At 48.5% G+C, this 16,326-nt stretch overlaps 1 protein-coding gene across 1 annotated transcript in view; it reads right to left on the bottom strand.

Annotated features, from left to right (window-relative positions):
* LOC144108648 (uncharacterized) overlaps window positions 1–16,326 on the bottom strand; it is a 47,263-nt gene that overhangs the window by 11,087 nt on the left and 19,850 nt on the right. Inside the window, exons 4-5 of the mRNA XM_077641831.1 lie at window positions 8,559–8,792; window positions 4,537–4,676 (exon numbers count right to left, since the gene is read on the bottom strand). Coding sequence (XP_077497957.1) covers window positions 4,537–4,676; window positions 8,559–8,792 — 374 coding nt within the window. The remainder of the gene's footprint in view (window positions 1–4,536; window positions 4,677–8,558; window positions 8,793–16,326) is intronic.

Below are 16,326 nucleotides of genomic sequence, written 5' to 3'. Positions count from 1 at the left end.
CTTTCGCCAGAGGTTAAAAAATAAGATATTTGAGGTAGAGCAGGGAACCACTTACATACCGCTAGCAGCCGGCTTGCGCATCATAGGGTATTTTTGTTTTGTAGTTAATTAACTGCCAATTAAGGTAATTTTTATAAATGCGTAAATATTGACTTTTGACAGCAAATGTGAATAGCAAAGTTGGAGAGCACCTTCAGAAACCCCCATTCCATTTATTTTCGATAAAGAAAACCTCACATGTGCCTTTTTTCGAGCCCAAAGAAAGCCCGCGAAATACAAAAAATAACGTGACTAGCGCATTCGCGCGCCGCGATTGTGCTGCTCTCAATCCCGGCTTGAGTGAACGAAATCAGCTGCTGGCAAGGCGCGAGTACACAATTGCTTCGGCAGGCCGATATGTCGACGGTGGTTGCGACGCCCGCGCGAGCCAGTCTGCAAGCGTGACGGTGCAACCACCGTCGACATATCGGCCTGCCGAAGCAACCATCGCGCTTGCAGCCTGGCTCGCGCGGGCGTCGCAACCACCGTCGACATATCGGCCTGCCGGAGCAATGGGGTCGTCGCGCCATGACAGCAGCTGATTTCGTTCACTCAAGTACAGTGAACTAGACTAGGGCTAGTGTGTTCACTGACCGGGCTGGAGTGAAGCCGCCGCTGTCGCAAAATGGCGGCGGCGCTGCTGTCGTGTTCCCTGTAGGAAGGCAGGGTAAGCGGCCCAGGCGTATATGAGATAAAATGCCGTGTTACTGCCAAAAAGATCATGCCTTCGTGGACTAAACTCGTTTGCATCATGTGCGTTGTTCAACATTAGCGGATGAAGGTTAAATAATATTCTCATTCGCGCGAAGGTAGGGCAGAGTCAAGCGCGTGGAGCGCCGGTGCACAGCGGCCGCTACTTTTTAGATTCCAATAACCCATCAGTTGAAATTGCGGACCCGACGCTCCACATCGTCCGACCAACGCGACTTAAAAGCATATGCTTGGAGCGCACCCGTTCTGCTACGGCGTGTCGCTTTATTCCCAACTTTAAAGCAGACAAATATCGCTGATCAATGCTAATGACGGCTGTGAAACTTCGCACATGCTCGCCGATTTAACTCTGGCGTTCCACTCCCATGCAGTTCATTTCGCGACTCGTTCGCTCTTTTCGAATTCCCTGTACCCACACTTTCCTTTGAACTTGCATGCTGTAGCCCCTCTGCCATAGCATCAGCCTGATGGCGTTTAGCGCTGATTTGAAATTTTGGTTTATGGTTTATCGGGGTTTAACGTCCCAAAGCGACTCAGGCTATGAGGGACGCCTTAGTGAAGGGCTCCTGAAATTTAGACCACCTGGGGTTCTGACGTGCACTGACATCGCATATTACGCGGGCATCTAGAATTTGACCTCTCCAGATCCCACTTTCCAGAGACCCCTTTCCAGATCCCTCTTACCACTTCATACCTATTGTAATTCCACAGTGCCCTATTTTTCATGACAGCTGCATTCTTAATAGCTTTATTCATTACATATTTTTCATGATCTGTCAGATACTCAGCACCGTTACTTATCCACACCCCAAGGTACTAGTACTCATCCACTACTTCTAGCGTGAACTCCTTTATTCTATGCTCGCCGACCTCATCATTAAATATCATGACTGCATATTTTTCCTTACTAAACTTGAAACCTAATCTATCTCCCTCTGTACCACATATGTCTTTCAACTTCTGTAAATCTTCCTTGTTGTCAGCCATTAGCACTATTTCATCGGCGTATATTAGTCCCGGTAATGACGATTTAATCCATTCTCCTTGCTTGAACAAAAAGAAAGGTTGAAGCCTAGTCCGCTCCACTCTAGCTTGGTCTCCAACCCTTGCAGGTACACAATGAACAACAAAGGAGACAGAGGATATCCTTGCCTTAGCCCCCGCTGTATCTTTACAGGCTCCGATACATTTTTCCCATTTTATAAGCACTATAAGCACTCTGTTGCACTCTACACACACACACACACACACACACACGCACACGCACACGCACACGCACACGCACACGCACACGCACACGCACGCACACACGCACACGCACGCACACACACACACACACACACACACACACACACACACACACACACACACACACACACACACACACACACACACACACACACACACACACACACACACACACACACACACACACACACATATATATATATATATATATATATATATATATATAAAAGAATAATTGCTCCATCTTCCACATCCAATGTGCCCTGTTTGTCCCACATATACTATTGAATAACATTGTCATAGGCTCCCTTAATAGAGAGTTATATCATATGGTTACCGTGTTTACGTTACCGTTTACCGGACGCCGGATTTTCCGGTTAGCGCGGCGCACGCCAGAAGACGTTTTAGTGTACCGTCTCTACCGTAACAAGTTACCGTAAGGCGAAAACGAGTGATGATGATGATGGCAGATGCCCAGCTTTTAACGAAAAAAAAATACGGATGCATTGCAATCTTTTCTATGAAGTGAGATGCTACACTTTAATAATTTTTTTTTCTCTGCATATGAAGACGTACCGACTACACTTCAGCTAACAGCCGACTCAGCGGCTTTTCAAATGTGCCCGTGAAGCTAGAACCGTTGCCTACCCTGGCCAGAAGACAATTTCATTACGTAGTCCTCAGTAATTAAGCTTGCATACACAGCGCACGTTGCGTTGCGAGCGCTGTAAACAAGCACAACTACACCTGTTTGCCGTGCCCAATCGTCGCTTCTTTGTGTTTGGATGTAAACACAGTGGCACCATCTAGTGGTAGTATGTTAAAGCGCGCCAACTCCGGGCAGGAGAAACTTTTTAGTTTCTGCAATTACTAATGAATATAGTAGGAGGATTACCAGTTTTTTTTTTCAAGGAAAAAATCGTGGAAATATAGAAAAAATGGTAAATCGGGCACAAAACTAAAGAGCTGCAGTGTAGTCGTTGATACTTGGCTATGTACACGACATATAGTTAGGTTTAACTGCTCAAAAATCGGCAAATAATCTGAAAAACATGGCCTAGTTGTTACTCAAACCTCAACGTATGAGTGAGAGTTTGCAAATTAAAAGCGAATGCCTTCATGTATAGCGAGAAATGGCGCCGAAGAACGCGTCAGTTGTGCTGTATTTGGTCCGGAGCGGCCGTGCAGGGCGCCGCCATGTTTGTTTACGAGCGAACGGTAACTCTCCACAACGCTAAAAGAGATTCCGTAAAGTGCTTGCGGACCGGTAAGTGGCGGCGCATGCGCAGACGTCGCTAGGCGGGCCGGTAAACGGTAACAAACACGGTAACGATATGCTATAAGTCTCTAATACCCAGAAATGCTAGCCTTAGGGGCCTGTGTTCCTTTTCAGCAATCTCTAAACACTGCGTCAATGAACACAGATTGTCCTCCGGCCTCCTTTGTTTCCGGAACCCATTTTGTAGATCCCCTAGCACCCCCTCGTTCTCCACCACAGCCTGCAATCTCTCCTTTATAATCTGCATCACCACCCTGTACACCACAGATGTCGCTGTTAATGGACGGTTATTACTTAGGTCAGCTTTGTCCTCCTTTCCCTTATATATCATGCTCATTGCACTTAATCGCCATTCATCGGGGACTTTCCCATCCACAATGATTTTATTCACTACCTGTATTAATGTTTGCTTGGATTTTGGACCTAGCTTCTTTATTAACGTAATCGGAATACCATCTGGTCCTTTTGACGTGCCGCGTGTTCGGAACGGCGGCGGCACCTAGAGGACAAGTGGGAAACTAAAAATTGTCGACACCGGCGGCTTTACCTCGGCCTATGGAGACGCGGAGGCACAGTGGGCACACTACCCCATATTCAAGCTCACTGTAACTCAATCCAGGATTGAGAGCAGCACAATCGTGGTGCGCGAATGCGCTTGTCACGTGATTTTTTGTATTTCGCGGGATTTTTTTGGAGCTCGGAAAAAGGTATACGTGAGGCTTTATCGCAAATAAATGGAATGGGGGTTTCTGAAGGTGCTCTCCAACTTTGCTATGCACATTTGCTCTCTAAAGTAAATATTTACGCATTTAAAAAAATTATATAAATTGGAAAATAAAAAATTGCCTATGATGCGCAAGACGGCTGATAGGTGTACCTGAAATGTCTTATATTTTAGCCTTTGGTTGAAGTTAGCGTGGACACCCTGTGTATATATATCCGCAGCTCTCCACTATGGCATCCACCATACCCTCAGTCGCTCAGTCGCTTGGTGACGTTAGACCCCATAGGACCAGCTTGCTTAATAGAGAGAAACAAAGTACTGATTTCGTTGTTAAATGTTGTGATGTTCCGCGGAGTAATAGAGTAAAGCAGGCCATACTGTTGTTGACATACACTGCTTTTTATTCTTAGCTGTGCTCTAACTAGTGGCGCCGCACCACCGTTTCGATCACTTTTGTGTGCCGCTTGTGTGCCCGTAAGCAACAAGCAAAATGATCATACCTACGCATTCGTTAGTTATGATAAAGAGGGCTTACTCCATTTTGTTCACCACGCGGAAGACGTCCTTGGCGAGCTTCGGCTTGGAGGACAAGTCCGCGCCCTTGTCCTTCAGCTTGAGGCCCAAGAAGAGGGTGCCGGTCACGTTTGGCAGCTTCGCAGCAAACGAGGCCACCTCCTGTGTTTTTGTGCGGCGTGAGACGTTGAAGACATAGGAAAGATTTCAAGAGTACTGCGCATAAATCGCTGGGAAAATAATTTACCCCACAAAACGAAAGGTATTACCAGGATCACCTAAGGTGACGGTTTGGCACACAGAAATTTACGACATACGACTTGTGTTGTACCTCGTGTCGTACCTTCAACTGTGCCTTTGTGTCTGTTCTGATGATTTAAGCAGAGTTCACCACCGGACAGCTCAGCAGCCAGCATATAGTTATACTTCTGTCAACCCCTTTCGAGTGCGAGGAGGGCATTGTCTCATGTTGGGTGATGAGCTTCCTCATAAGTCAAGACGTACGCGATAGGCCTCTTCGATTACTAGAGAGACTACTGGCGGGCTACCTACATTGGTCGTTTGATTTCCTCTGGACCTCAGAAGCTTAACAGAAATGCGAACGAGCGCTCATTCCTGGTCAGTGGCGGTCTCCGCACTACTTTTGCACCACAAGGAGGGTTTGTGCCTGGGCGCTTAATCAGGCGTCTCTTACAAACTAAATTGGCTGTCTGTGTTTCCGGCTATACCAACTGAAGAATCCGTGTGCCTCTGGGTTAATTTCTTATTCCTGCTGGGTAATACTTTGCGTACAGCCTTCCCAACATCTTGCCTGACCCATGTTTTAATTTGTAGCTTGCTGATTCCGCCTGAAATAAATGGGCTAGCACGGACGTTTTCAGCATCCTGCGCAGAGCGTGAGCTCGCATTCTGCACATGTTTGCCTCGTTTTCCTCTTGTAAACATATTTTCGAAGAATCACGCCCGCAACGAAAGAACAAGCTAAGCCGCTTGTGTGCAGACGTTCCTGCTATTCCGCGTCCGTCGTTGTGCACGTAGTACGCTCGCTTTCTGAGCGTTATTTTACCCTGGTCTGTCCTGCATGTATTTCTTCCCCAGCGATAATTAGAGTGTTTACCTTCAGGTAAACAGTTCATTAGCTATATTTTACATCAAACTGAAGTTGTGCTAGCTTTAAGAGCCATCGGCGTCACGTTTACAGATCAACTTCTTTCTGAGAAACATGGCGATTTTATAGATTTAAAAGGACACCGTTGCTGTAGGTCTCCCCCTGCATTACAGCAGTCTTCTCCACGGTGGTGAAAAAATTACTCTGTATAAATTCCTATTTATATCCCAGTTATATTGATTCACCTCGTCTGGGGAAATGCACCTCAGTCAAATCTTGAAAAGCTCCAACTCTTCCAGAAGTCCTTGAGTATCATTCAAAACCTCACTTGGGACTATTCCCTTCCTGAGCTCTTTAACGTTGCCAACACGCCGATGGTGTTGAGTTTAATTTCCAATTGGCACTTCGTTGAAAGCATGTATAAAGGTATTATTTTAATAACTCTGTAGAACATGATAGAGCTTATCAGCATACAGTATGAAATCGTATACACAAAGCAAAGCAGTTTTACGTCAATACACCGAAAACAAACTATCGTTTAAAGAAGTTGAGGCAAAGAATTCTATTTATTCTCAACGATATTACATATGCTGGTTTGAACATTTTCTCTGCTAATGAATAGACGTTAGGAAAGTTTATTTGCTGATAAGTTTGTGGTCACCTTTTCAGTTTGATACTTCAGTTTTTCTGTTTTAAATTGATATAGTATCTTGGTATTCTCACATTTCTGTGCATATTTCGTTTTTCTATTTTTTTTAATGTTCTATTAACCTTGAGGTTGTGTTCCTTAGCCCTAACTTAATTTTTTCTGGTTGGTTTAGGTAGAAAATTTTGCCTTCCGCTGTGTATTATATACTAAACTGCCCCTTCCACAGCACCTTTGGTGGTTTTTGTTTTAGAGATGGTTGACGCGCTTCCGTCCTCTTCAGGGCTAAGGAGACTCAAGCTCCCGGGAGCTTTTTTCTCTCGATGTCCCTGCTCGCTGAACAATAAATAAGTAAACTTCTTCTGCAACAATCTCTCGTGCAGCAATGCGTTAATGGTTTATGAGGGTTTAACGTCCCGAAGCGACTCAGGCAATGAGAAACGCCGTGTAGTGAAGGGCTGCGGCGTTCCTCATAGCCTGGGTCGCTGCGGGACTCAGGCTGTGAGGCATTGTGGATGGCATTGGTCCAATAACAGGCCTGGATATTTCGTGGTTATCAAATATTAGCCAAGGAGGTCCTCCATGTAGCCCTCCCGTTGGTTTGGGACCTCCTCATGTGTACGCACTGACTAATCGCTAAAATAAACTGATTTTGATGGCATTACCAAATTGTGAGTCATCAGCATTATGTGAGCGATCAGGGAAGGCGATTGAAATCCTGTAAAGTACATGGTATGAAATACTGAAAGAAAGCTTTGAAATGATAGGAAGTCATTCCTATTTTTTTAGAGGGATAAACAAAAGTCGGCATATGCAAAAATAGATAGAAAGCGTCATTATGCGAAACGAAGTATTAATAAGGTTTCCGAAAGAAAGCAAATTTACTAATAGAAGTCAGTTAACTTGGATACAATTATTCAAAATAACGCATGTCCATGCGATAAATACTAAGAAGTATTAAACAAATAATCTTGTTCCGGACCAGTTCGAGGGGATAATATATTTGCCACTGCTGTGGTCCTTGTTGAAAGGAGCACATTCAAGCTTACTGTGGTGTAATGATTTCTACTGTAGTAGTTTTGGCGACACAGGTAGGCAAGCAATTACTGCGCAAATTGGTCGTCTATGGTTAGAGCAGCTAAATAAATTCTTGATACACAGTACCAAGAAACACATAACCACGACCCGTGTGATCTCCCAAATCTTCCTGAGAAAGTCCCAAAAGAACATCTCAACGGCACATCGCAAGCCCACCTGAAGTGTCTCTCTAAGCCATATGTCCGGACACAGGCGCCGCATTCTTTCGCTGCGAACTTAGGGTAGTCATCGTACTGTCGATTTTTTAACTAATCCACAATGGTCGCTTGAACATATTACACGATCTTGCAAGGAAGTCCGCTCAACTTGTGGACGTGGACAGAAGCAGCATGGATGTGCACGTGGAAGATCATGTGCGCGTTCCTTGCCCTCTGTGTGCTCTTTCACGCTGTTTCTTGTTAAATAACATCTTAACAAGTATGAACGAGCAGTCTCGCTTAAAAACCGCGAAACGCCACACAATTTTTTTGAAATAAGCCCGTTCATTCCGTTTCGCCAACCAGTGACAGTGCCAATACCTCTCATGGTCGCCAATTTTGTTTTGGTCTTAACGGACTTTAGTTACCCCATCTTTACTGTCTGCTTCAATTAAATGCACTACAGTTACCGTTAAGTACGATCTGTTCCCGTATCGATTTGTAGCTATTGAACTGCTTGCTGTCACCACAAAGCGGCAGTCTGAGTTAACCCTCAAGCTGCAAAAAAAAAAAATGCGCATTGCCGATGTGCTCGCGTAGCAGAGACGCTTTAATCAGAAGTAAGTAAGAGACGAAGCTCTCATTTGGTTTCGATAGAGCAGGCAATCTGGACATGTGATCGAGAAAACGAGGCCCTCATTGCCGGAAAAGAAGAGCTTCAAAAGAATGAAAAATTGCTGGTACTTCACTAAGCAAAACTTTGGGCAGCAACAGCTAAGAAACAAACGCGACGCCTTGCATTGGAGAACAGCAAGTGTCACAGGGGGAGGGGGGGGTATATGTGGCTTGCTGCCCCCCCCCCCCCCCCCCGAGGAAGGCCACGCGCCGCAGGCACAAAACAAGTTTGCAGCATAATTTACTTTCGCCTCAGTACTCGGGCGTAACAGGTTTTTTTTTTTGCGAGTGGTGCATTGCCAAGCAACCGATGGACTTCCCCGTCAGGGAGAAGTCCAATTATCACCGCGTCTTTTCTCGCGGTGTCGTTTGCCACTGACCTTGAACCACGCTACCAGCCTCGGTTCGTGCGTGAACTCCTCGACCTTGCGCACCAGACCCATGACCCCTACTGCAGAGAGTCCCGCCTCCGCGAAAACTTTCTGCGCAGGCTTCAGGAATGAGGAGGCCAGGCTGGCCGCGCTCTCCTTGGTTTGCAGTTTCATGCTGAGCGAGTGAGGCGAGTGGCTCAGGCCGAACTGGGTGTGCTGGTCGTCCTTGTACTGGCTGGCTGCCTGCGGGCACAACGAATCGGGTCCAGACAAAATTAAACGTCTCCAGGAAATACCGAAGGAAAACGTACACGCTAAATACATGTGGCAAGGTTTCTGGCGCTTGCATCGGGCTTAGTGACAGCAGTTAAACTAGCAGGTTCTCGGCGTTTCTCGTAATATGTTTCGAGAAATGCAAAGAAAAAGGTTTTTACTTGTTTATTAATTTCGTTGTGAAATACAGCACAGATGATATGCCCAAATGTGAGGCGGAACATATATGCGCTTGAAAAAATCTTCAAACATGCGATGATACTAACACAAGAAAGATTATAAATTAATGAGCGCCGCTTCAAAGATATTGCCCTCAGAAAAAAAAAATGAAACGCACCCACACAAATGGAAGTATAATGCAACTACAGTAAAACGGATACAAATAAAAAAGCTACCAGATCATAAACAGGGGCAAAACAACTGCCAATATTTCGGTACCATGTTTGATACAGATATTGTTGTTCAGGAAAACCGTAACTTGTGTTAATTAGTGTGTGCGAAACACCATTGCTATTGCATCTATGGTTATTGCGTCATGCACGGTTAGAATGCGTAGAGATGTAGTCCTGGGCGCCGTGAAATTGTTTACCACTCATCAGATTAGCTTCTGCATGGCGGCATGCGCATGACTGCAGCTTGTAGGTGGGCTGCTCTTACCTTATGTCTCCGCATGGAAAAACACCTCATTTTCGCGCAACGGTTTGTCAGCTGCGACGAAGCACTTATAGTAATTAGGTTATATCACGCTAATCCTCCAATACGGGATAAACGTCGCACAGAAATGGATAAACAGATAGCATCTTTATTCATGACAGAACAACGGACCGCCGAAACCATTGCCGCTCACCGCCGCTCCCTTATTCGTCACCCAGATATCCGTTTCTGTGAGTGGTGGCCAGCAGGGACAATGTGCGCCTTGTGTACAGCGCAAACCCGCCCATTTTACATACCAGTTCCAGCTACGAGTGCTTGCGAAAGGTAATCATGGAAGCCTCTGGCACATGGAAACTAGCAAATGCAGTATAGACGTCTGTCAATGTGACGATGGTGCCGAAAACACACGCCGAAGACGGAAACATCGCGGGATGTAATGAACCGGATTGGCACATCGCAGGATAAAGATGAGTGCCACTCAGATCGAATAATTTTATGGCTCTTAAATGTACACACCGCGTCAACAGGCGAAGCTTGGGCTTCTCAGAGAATTAGGAACCGAATTTCGCCATTGCGTTGCCGCTTCCTTGTGGCCTTTTGTGCAGAAACAAACTGGAGTACTCCTGCGTGGCGAAAATCAGAAGCCTCCTTTACGTGCTCTAGCTGTGGAGAATCAACCTTTCTGAAGAGGAAGAACGATGTACTCCCAACTAGCTGAGCTCTATATAATGGCATTTGCATATTGTGGCACCTATGAGCCCTGAAATGTGGTCTTCTCGTGTCTGCACTAGGTGAAGCATCATGACAAAAATACGAAAAACTTGGATGAAGATAGAGACCAACAGACACAGCTCTAACTTCTCACAATGCATAGCTCAACGACCATCCTTACCGTGAGTTTATGCTTCCTTTAGCACACTGTTGTCATCTACATAATATTGCAATGGATAGTCTCCGTAAAGACGACGTGGAGGGAGTGTTCGGTGTGTGCGCGCTATCCGCTCGGTGTTCGCTGTGATCTGTGCCCTGTGCTCCGGTCGTCTTTGTGCCTGCCTAGACTTCGGGCCACGTAACATCTTTGGTGGAGGTGCTGGGTGGACAATCTCCAAGCCACGCAGCTCCGAAGCGGTCGTCTGGCAGGGCCTGCTACCATCATGGCTCCACCCGGCGAGTCGCGAACCACTCCTGCTGCTCTCTTCGTAGTCATGGCTCCTCCCAGTGACCCCGGTACCTTTTCTGGGAACGACGGCACCGATGTCGACAAATGGCTCAGCCTGTATGAACGAGCGACCACCTTGAACCGGTGGGATCCCACCGTGATGCTGGCGAATGCTATCTTCTCTCTCAGTGGCACGACCCGGGTCTGGTACGAAACTCACGAAAACGAACTGGCGAGCTAGGACACTTTTAAAGAAAAGCTTCGTACTTTGTTTGACATACCCGATGATCGGAAGCTCTCTGCGAGAAAGCAGCTCGCGTGGCACGCCCAGTCGTCAACAGAAAGTTATGTCGTATATATTTAAGATGTCTTGGCGCTTTTCAACAAAGTTGACAACGCCATGACCGAGTCCGACAAGGTGGGCCATGCTCTGAAAGGAATTGCGGGTGATACTTTTAATTTAATTGTTTGCAAAGACTGTACTACCGTGGACACAAACATAAAAGAATGTCGTCGCTTCAAGCAGGTTAAAAGCCGCCGAATTCCACACAAGTTTTCTCGGCTCCCTAACACGGCCGCCACCTCTTCCTGCGAGGAACAGAGATTACCATCCCGCGCGTCCTCCGATGGTGTCCTCGTCGCTGACACTGTCACCCGGATTGTTCGCCGCAAACTGGAAGCCCTTGCGCCTGTGATGCCCCGTCCGCCTGCACCCGATGGCTCTTTACCCGCCGTCCCTACCATCGCCGCCGTCCAAGCCAACGCCCTCTCTCTGCCTTTCCTCAACTTCGGCTTCTCTTCGCAAGTGCTCCGGCATCTGCGTGGCTGCGCTATCCCCTCTCGCTCCTTGCCACGTCGCTCAGTTGGCCGCCACCCTTTTCAAGAAACTGCCACCCCGCGCCGGCAGCCTACACTGTCGACAGACGCCTTCACAACCATGATGGCCACCAACCTCCGTCCCGACCAAACTGCTAAGCTTCGTGGCATTCTCGAATCTTTTTCGAATATTTGTGACGTGAACAACGCCGCGCTGGGTCAAACTCCGCCAGGCACCGCATTGAAACAGGCGATGCCCGTCCCATCCGCCACCGCCCCTACCTGGCCTCTCACGCCGAGCGCCATGTTATAAATGCGGATGGTACTAAAATGCTCGCTAAAAACATTATCGAACCCTCGCAGAGTCCCTGGGCCCCACCCGTCGTGCTTGTCAAGTAAAAGGATGGCCCCTGGCGTTTTTACATTGACTATCGCAACTTGAATAAAATCACTGAAACGGACGTGTACCCCCTGCCGCGATCCATGACGCACTTGAATACCCCCATGGTGCCAAATTCTTCTCATCCATAGATCTTCGCTCCGGCTACTGGCAAATTGCTGTCGATGACCAGGACCGTGAGAAGACCACCTTTGTGACCCCTGATTGCCTTTATCAATTTAAAGTTATGCCTTTCCGATTATGCAACGCGCCAGCCACGTTCGAACGCATGATGGAAGCCCTTTTGCAAAGCTTTAAGTGGTCCACCTGCCTGTGCTATCTCGATGACGTCATTGTTTTTTCGCCCAAGTTTTCTTCTCACCTCGCTGACCTTTCCCAGATCCTTTCCCTCTTATGTCATGCCGGCCTGCAGCTCAACTCGCCGAAATGCCGTTTCGAGCGCCGTCAGCTCACCGTCTTGGGTCATGCCGTCGACAACACGGGTGCATCCTGACCCTAATAGACCCGAGCAGTCAAAGACATTCCCAAGTCACGTTCACGTAACGACATTTACTTGAATAAAATCGCTAAAACGGACGTGTACCCCCTGCCGTGATCTATGACGCACTTGACTACCTCCATGGTGCCAAATTTTTCTCATCCATAGATCTTCGCTCCGGCTACTGGCAAATTGCTGTCGATGACCAGGACCGTGAGAAGACCGCATCATCCAACCCCTCACCGATCTCCTAAAAAAGTCGCCACCTTCATCCAGGGCCCGACCAAGCACAAGCGTTTTCCAACCTAATATTGAAGCTTACTACCACGCCAGTTCTGGCACACTTCGATGTGACCGCTCCCACTGTAGTTCGCACTGACGCCAGTGGCTACGGCATTGGCGCTATCCTCTCTAAGAGGCAATCCGGACAGCACCATGTCATCGCCTACGCCAGCGTCTCCTTCTGCCCAGGAGCGTAATTACTCAATTACCGAACGTGAGTACTTAGACCTTGTCTGGACTGTTTTGAAATTCCGCCCATATTTATGGCCGCCCCTTTACAGTCGTCACTGCTGTTAGGTGTGGGGCTCCAACCCCATAGCAGGCCACCGGTATTGGGGGATTGCACTTCGATCCCACCACCGCCTCCAGTTGTTAGATGCGGGCCCCTGGTTCGCCTGTGCCGTCTCTCGCCAAGGTCGGTGTCCCCGGGTTCCGGTTCGGGAGACTGCTGTTGTGGGGTGACGAAGAGATGAGAGGGTCTTCGAGGTGGAGAAGAGACTCAAAGGGTTTATTTACATTTTTACATAGTTCGAAAGAGTGAATCGGGAGCTGGCTGATCACACGCCAGATCGCTGCTTAAATAGGGTCCGCTGTCCACAGGTCTCTAGTTGGGGAATTTAGTTCATTAAAAATGCGTCGAATCACTTTGATGTAGATCACGTGTCCAGTGTTTAGGGTCCGCCTTCCAGGCCGCCCCCAACAACACACTCTTGCCACTTCTGGCAAGTTATGGTCCGCGCTGTTCAGGCAGCAGTGATGAATAGCCCGAAGCGGGCCCCAAGCAGCGTCGAAGGTCAGTCACCTGCACTTCACAGCGGTAGCGTGGGAACGAAAGGATCCCACTGCACTTTGCAGAAGGTTCCACGTATAAGGAAAGCACTTAGGGTAAGACGAGGTTGTTTTCGAAGCACGAGGATTGCGGCGTCTTTCGCTTAGTCAAACACGGCCGCATTTGCCAGGGCTCATTTGCAGCCCCGCGCCGCTTGCCGGCTCCCCGCCGTCCCCTCCGGGAGAAAGACGTCGTTATGTCCCGGGTGGTTCCGGCGTTGGGGACAAACGACAGGTTCTCGAAAGCCGTTCTCAGGCAGCGGAGGGCCGTTTCACCTCGTAAACAGCAGGAGGGGGGGGGGGAGGTCCCTTGTAGACGACATCACCTGCATTCGTGGCGCTGCAACCACGTCGACGGCCCTTTGAAGCCTCTGTCGATTGATGCTTCTCAGTGGCTTGATTATTCTTGGCATGTTGGCGTCTCCAAACGTAACACTGCCAATCATGCAATGTGCTGGCTCTTTCTTCCTTGAAAGACCCTACAGGACGGCTTGGTCTTTGGACAATGAGCCTGCAGCAGTACCATTACTCTGCACTCTACAAGTCAGGTCGCTTGCACGCCGATGCCGACTGCCTTTTCCATTACCTCGTTGGCCCTTGTGACAATCCTGGCACTGACAGCGACGACGCTCTGTGCTCTCTCTCTGCCCTCACTGACGTGGCTGAAGAACAGCGCCACGATGCCGAGCTGCGCTCAATTATCGACCGCCTCAACACCGCCCCATTCCACCCTCCGATGTGCCGCTTTGTGCACCGTGATGCAATTTTATACCGCAGGAGCCTTAACCAAGCTGGCCCGGACCTCCTCCTCGTTGTGCTCAAGCACCTTCGCACTGCTATCCTCCAAGAGCTGCATTATCTCCCCACTGATGGGCACTTGGGTGTCTCCCGCACTTGCGACCGCGTGCGTCGTTGATTCATTTGGCCCCGCCTCTACCGCTGTGTACACCGCTACGTTGCTGCCTGCGAGGAGTGCCAGCGCCGGAAACGCCCCACCACTCTGTCAGCCGGTCCGCTTCAGCCCATCGACATCCCACCCGCGGCGGCTTAGACGTTTTGCGACCGTTTCCGAAATCCACCTCGGGAAACAGGTGGGTAGCTGTCGCCACAGACTACTCTACTCGTTACGCGATCAAGTGGGCACTCCTCACCGGTACTGCTACTGATGTTGCCAATTTTCTTTTGACCGACCTCATCCTATATCATGGTGCTTCCCGTCAGCTTCTTACCGACCAAGGATGATGCTTTCTGTCCAGAGTTGTCGCTGATATTCTTCGGTCGTGCTCTACAAAACATAAACTCACCACCGCCTACCACCCGCAAACGGCCTCACAGAACGCCTCAACCACACCCTCATCGATATGCTGGCTATGTACGTTCCTCCGGACCATGGCGACTGGGATATCACTCTCTCCTATGTGACCTTCGCCTACAACTCCTCCCGCCATGACATTGCCGGTTACTCCCCTTTTTATCTTTTGTACGGCCGCGAGCCCCTGCTGCCTTTGGACACGCTGCTTCCCACTTCGACTGCTCCGCCATCTGCATACGCCGACGACACCATTGCTCGCGCTGACCACACCCGCCGATTTGCACGCTCCTGGCTACTCGCTTCACAGACCTCTCAGCAGGAACTCTACAACCGCCGCCACCGTTTGGTCTCCTACTTCCCTGGCTCACTCGTCCTGCTTTGGTCGCCATCTCGCCGCGTGTGGCTCTCTGAAAAACTTCTGTCGGCCCGTACTGTGTCCTGCGCCAAGTCACCGCCGTCACCTATGAGATCGCGCCGATCTTCCCCGGTGCCACGTCCTCTCAGCATCAGACTGATGTTGTACACGTTTCTCGACTCAAGCCTTACGTCTCGCAGTCCCCTTCACTGCACTGATGTAAACCGAGACTGCGCCTTTTCGACCGGGGGGTCGTGCAACGAATAATCTCCGTAAAGACGACGTGGAGGAAGTGTCCGCTGTGAGCGCGCTATCCGCTCGGTGTTCAGTGTGACCTGTGCCCTGTGCTCCGGTCGTCCTTGTGCCTGCCTAGACTTCGGGCCACGTAACAATATTGTTGTCCACCTTTCTACTTGTTAAAATGCGCTAATAGTTGATCTTAGATGTATTTATTTAGTCTGATGTATCAAGTGGAGAGTGTAGAATGGCAATTTGGGCTAATTTCTTCATTTATTAAGAACAGGCTTTGCGGTGCAATGAATGGGGGGACAGAAATTCAGCGCGTGCGTTGTCTTTCTGTAGTCACCGTCCTGTGCGCTCCTTTGCTTCTGTATCCTTTGCAAAGTGTAGTGAATGTCCATTTGCCATTCTCTCATACTGAGATAAGCAGTATTTTAAACAAAATAAAAACCTCAGTTTAGAATAAAATGTGATGGTCGCGAGGCAGTCTGAAAATTTGGTCGCGCTTCACCGCGGACTAAGGTAATGGTGGTATAACCAAGTTATTTTCTTGAAAAAGATATCGATGCCACAAAAATGTAGCTATGTTGGGCCAATTGGCCTTTCCCTTGCAACTGCACAGCGACAGACAGGGGGAGAAACAAACAAGTTGACGAGATAACGTTTCTGCCATCCTGGTCGTTCAGTGCCTGTGGCGCACTCGCCATTGCTGTTTCATGAATGCCGACGGCACGCGGACGCACTCCTCTTTATTTATTTATATATACTGCAGCCCTCTCAGGGGTATATCAGGAGTGGGGGTAAAGGTATATAACGTCTGTCTCCAACATGACAGCCATAAAAGCATAAGAATAAAAATCAACACACACGCAGCAATCACGAGAGCAGGCACACAGAGATGGTACGATAACTAACCTCAGTGCTGTCTAGAAACTGATGCAGTGGAAGGGCACCTCTGCTGCGATAAAGTGAACTCCAAT

Source organism: Amblyomma americanum, chromosome 10, assembly GCF_052857255.1.
Source record: "Amblyomma americanum isolate KBUSLIRL-KWMA chromosome 10, ASM5285725v1, whole genome shotgun sequence".
NCBI lineage: Eukaryota > Metazoa > Arthropoda > Arachnida > Ixodida > Ixodidae > Amblyomma > Amblyomma americanum.
The sequence above is the reverse complement of the archived record's forward strand: the minus strand, read 5'-3'. Positions and strand labels throughout refer to the sequence as shown.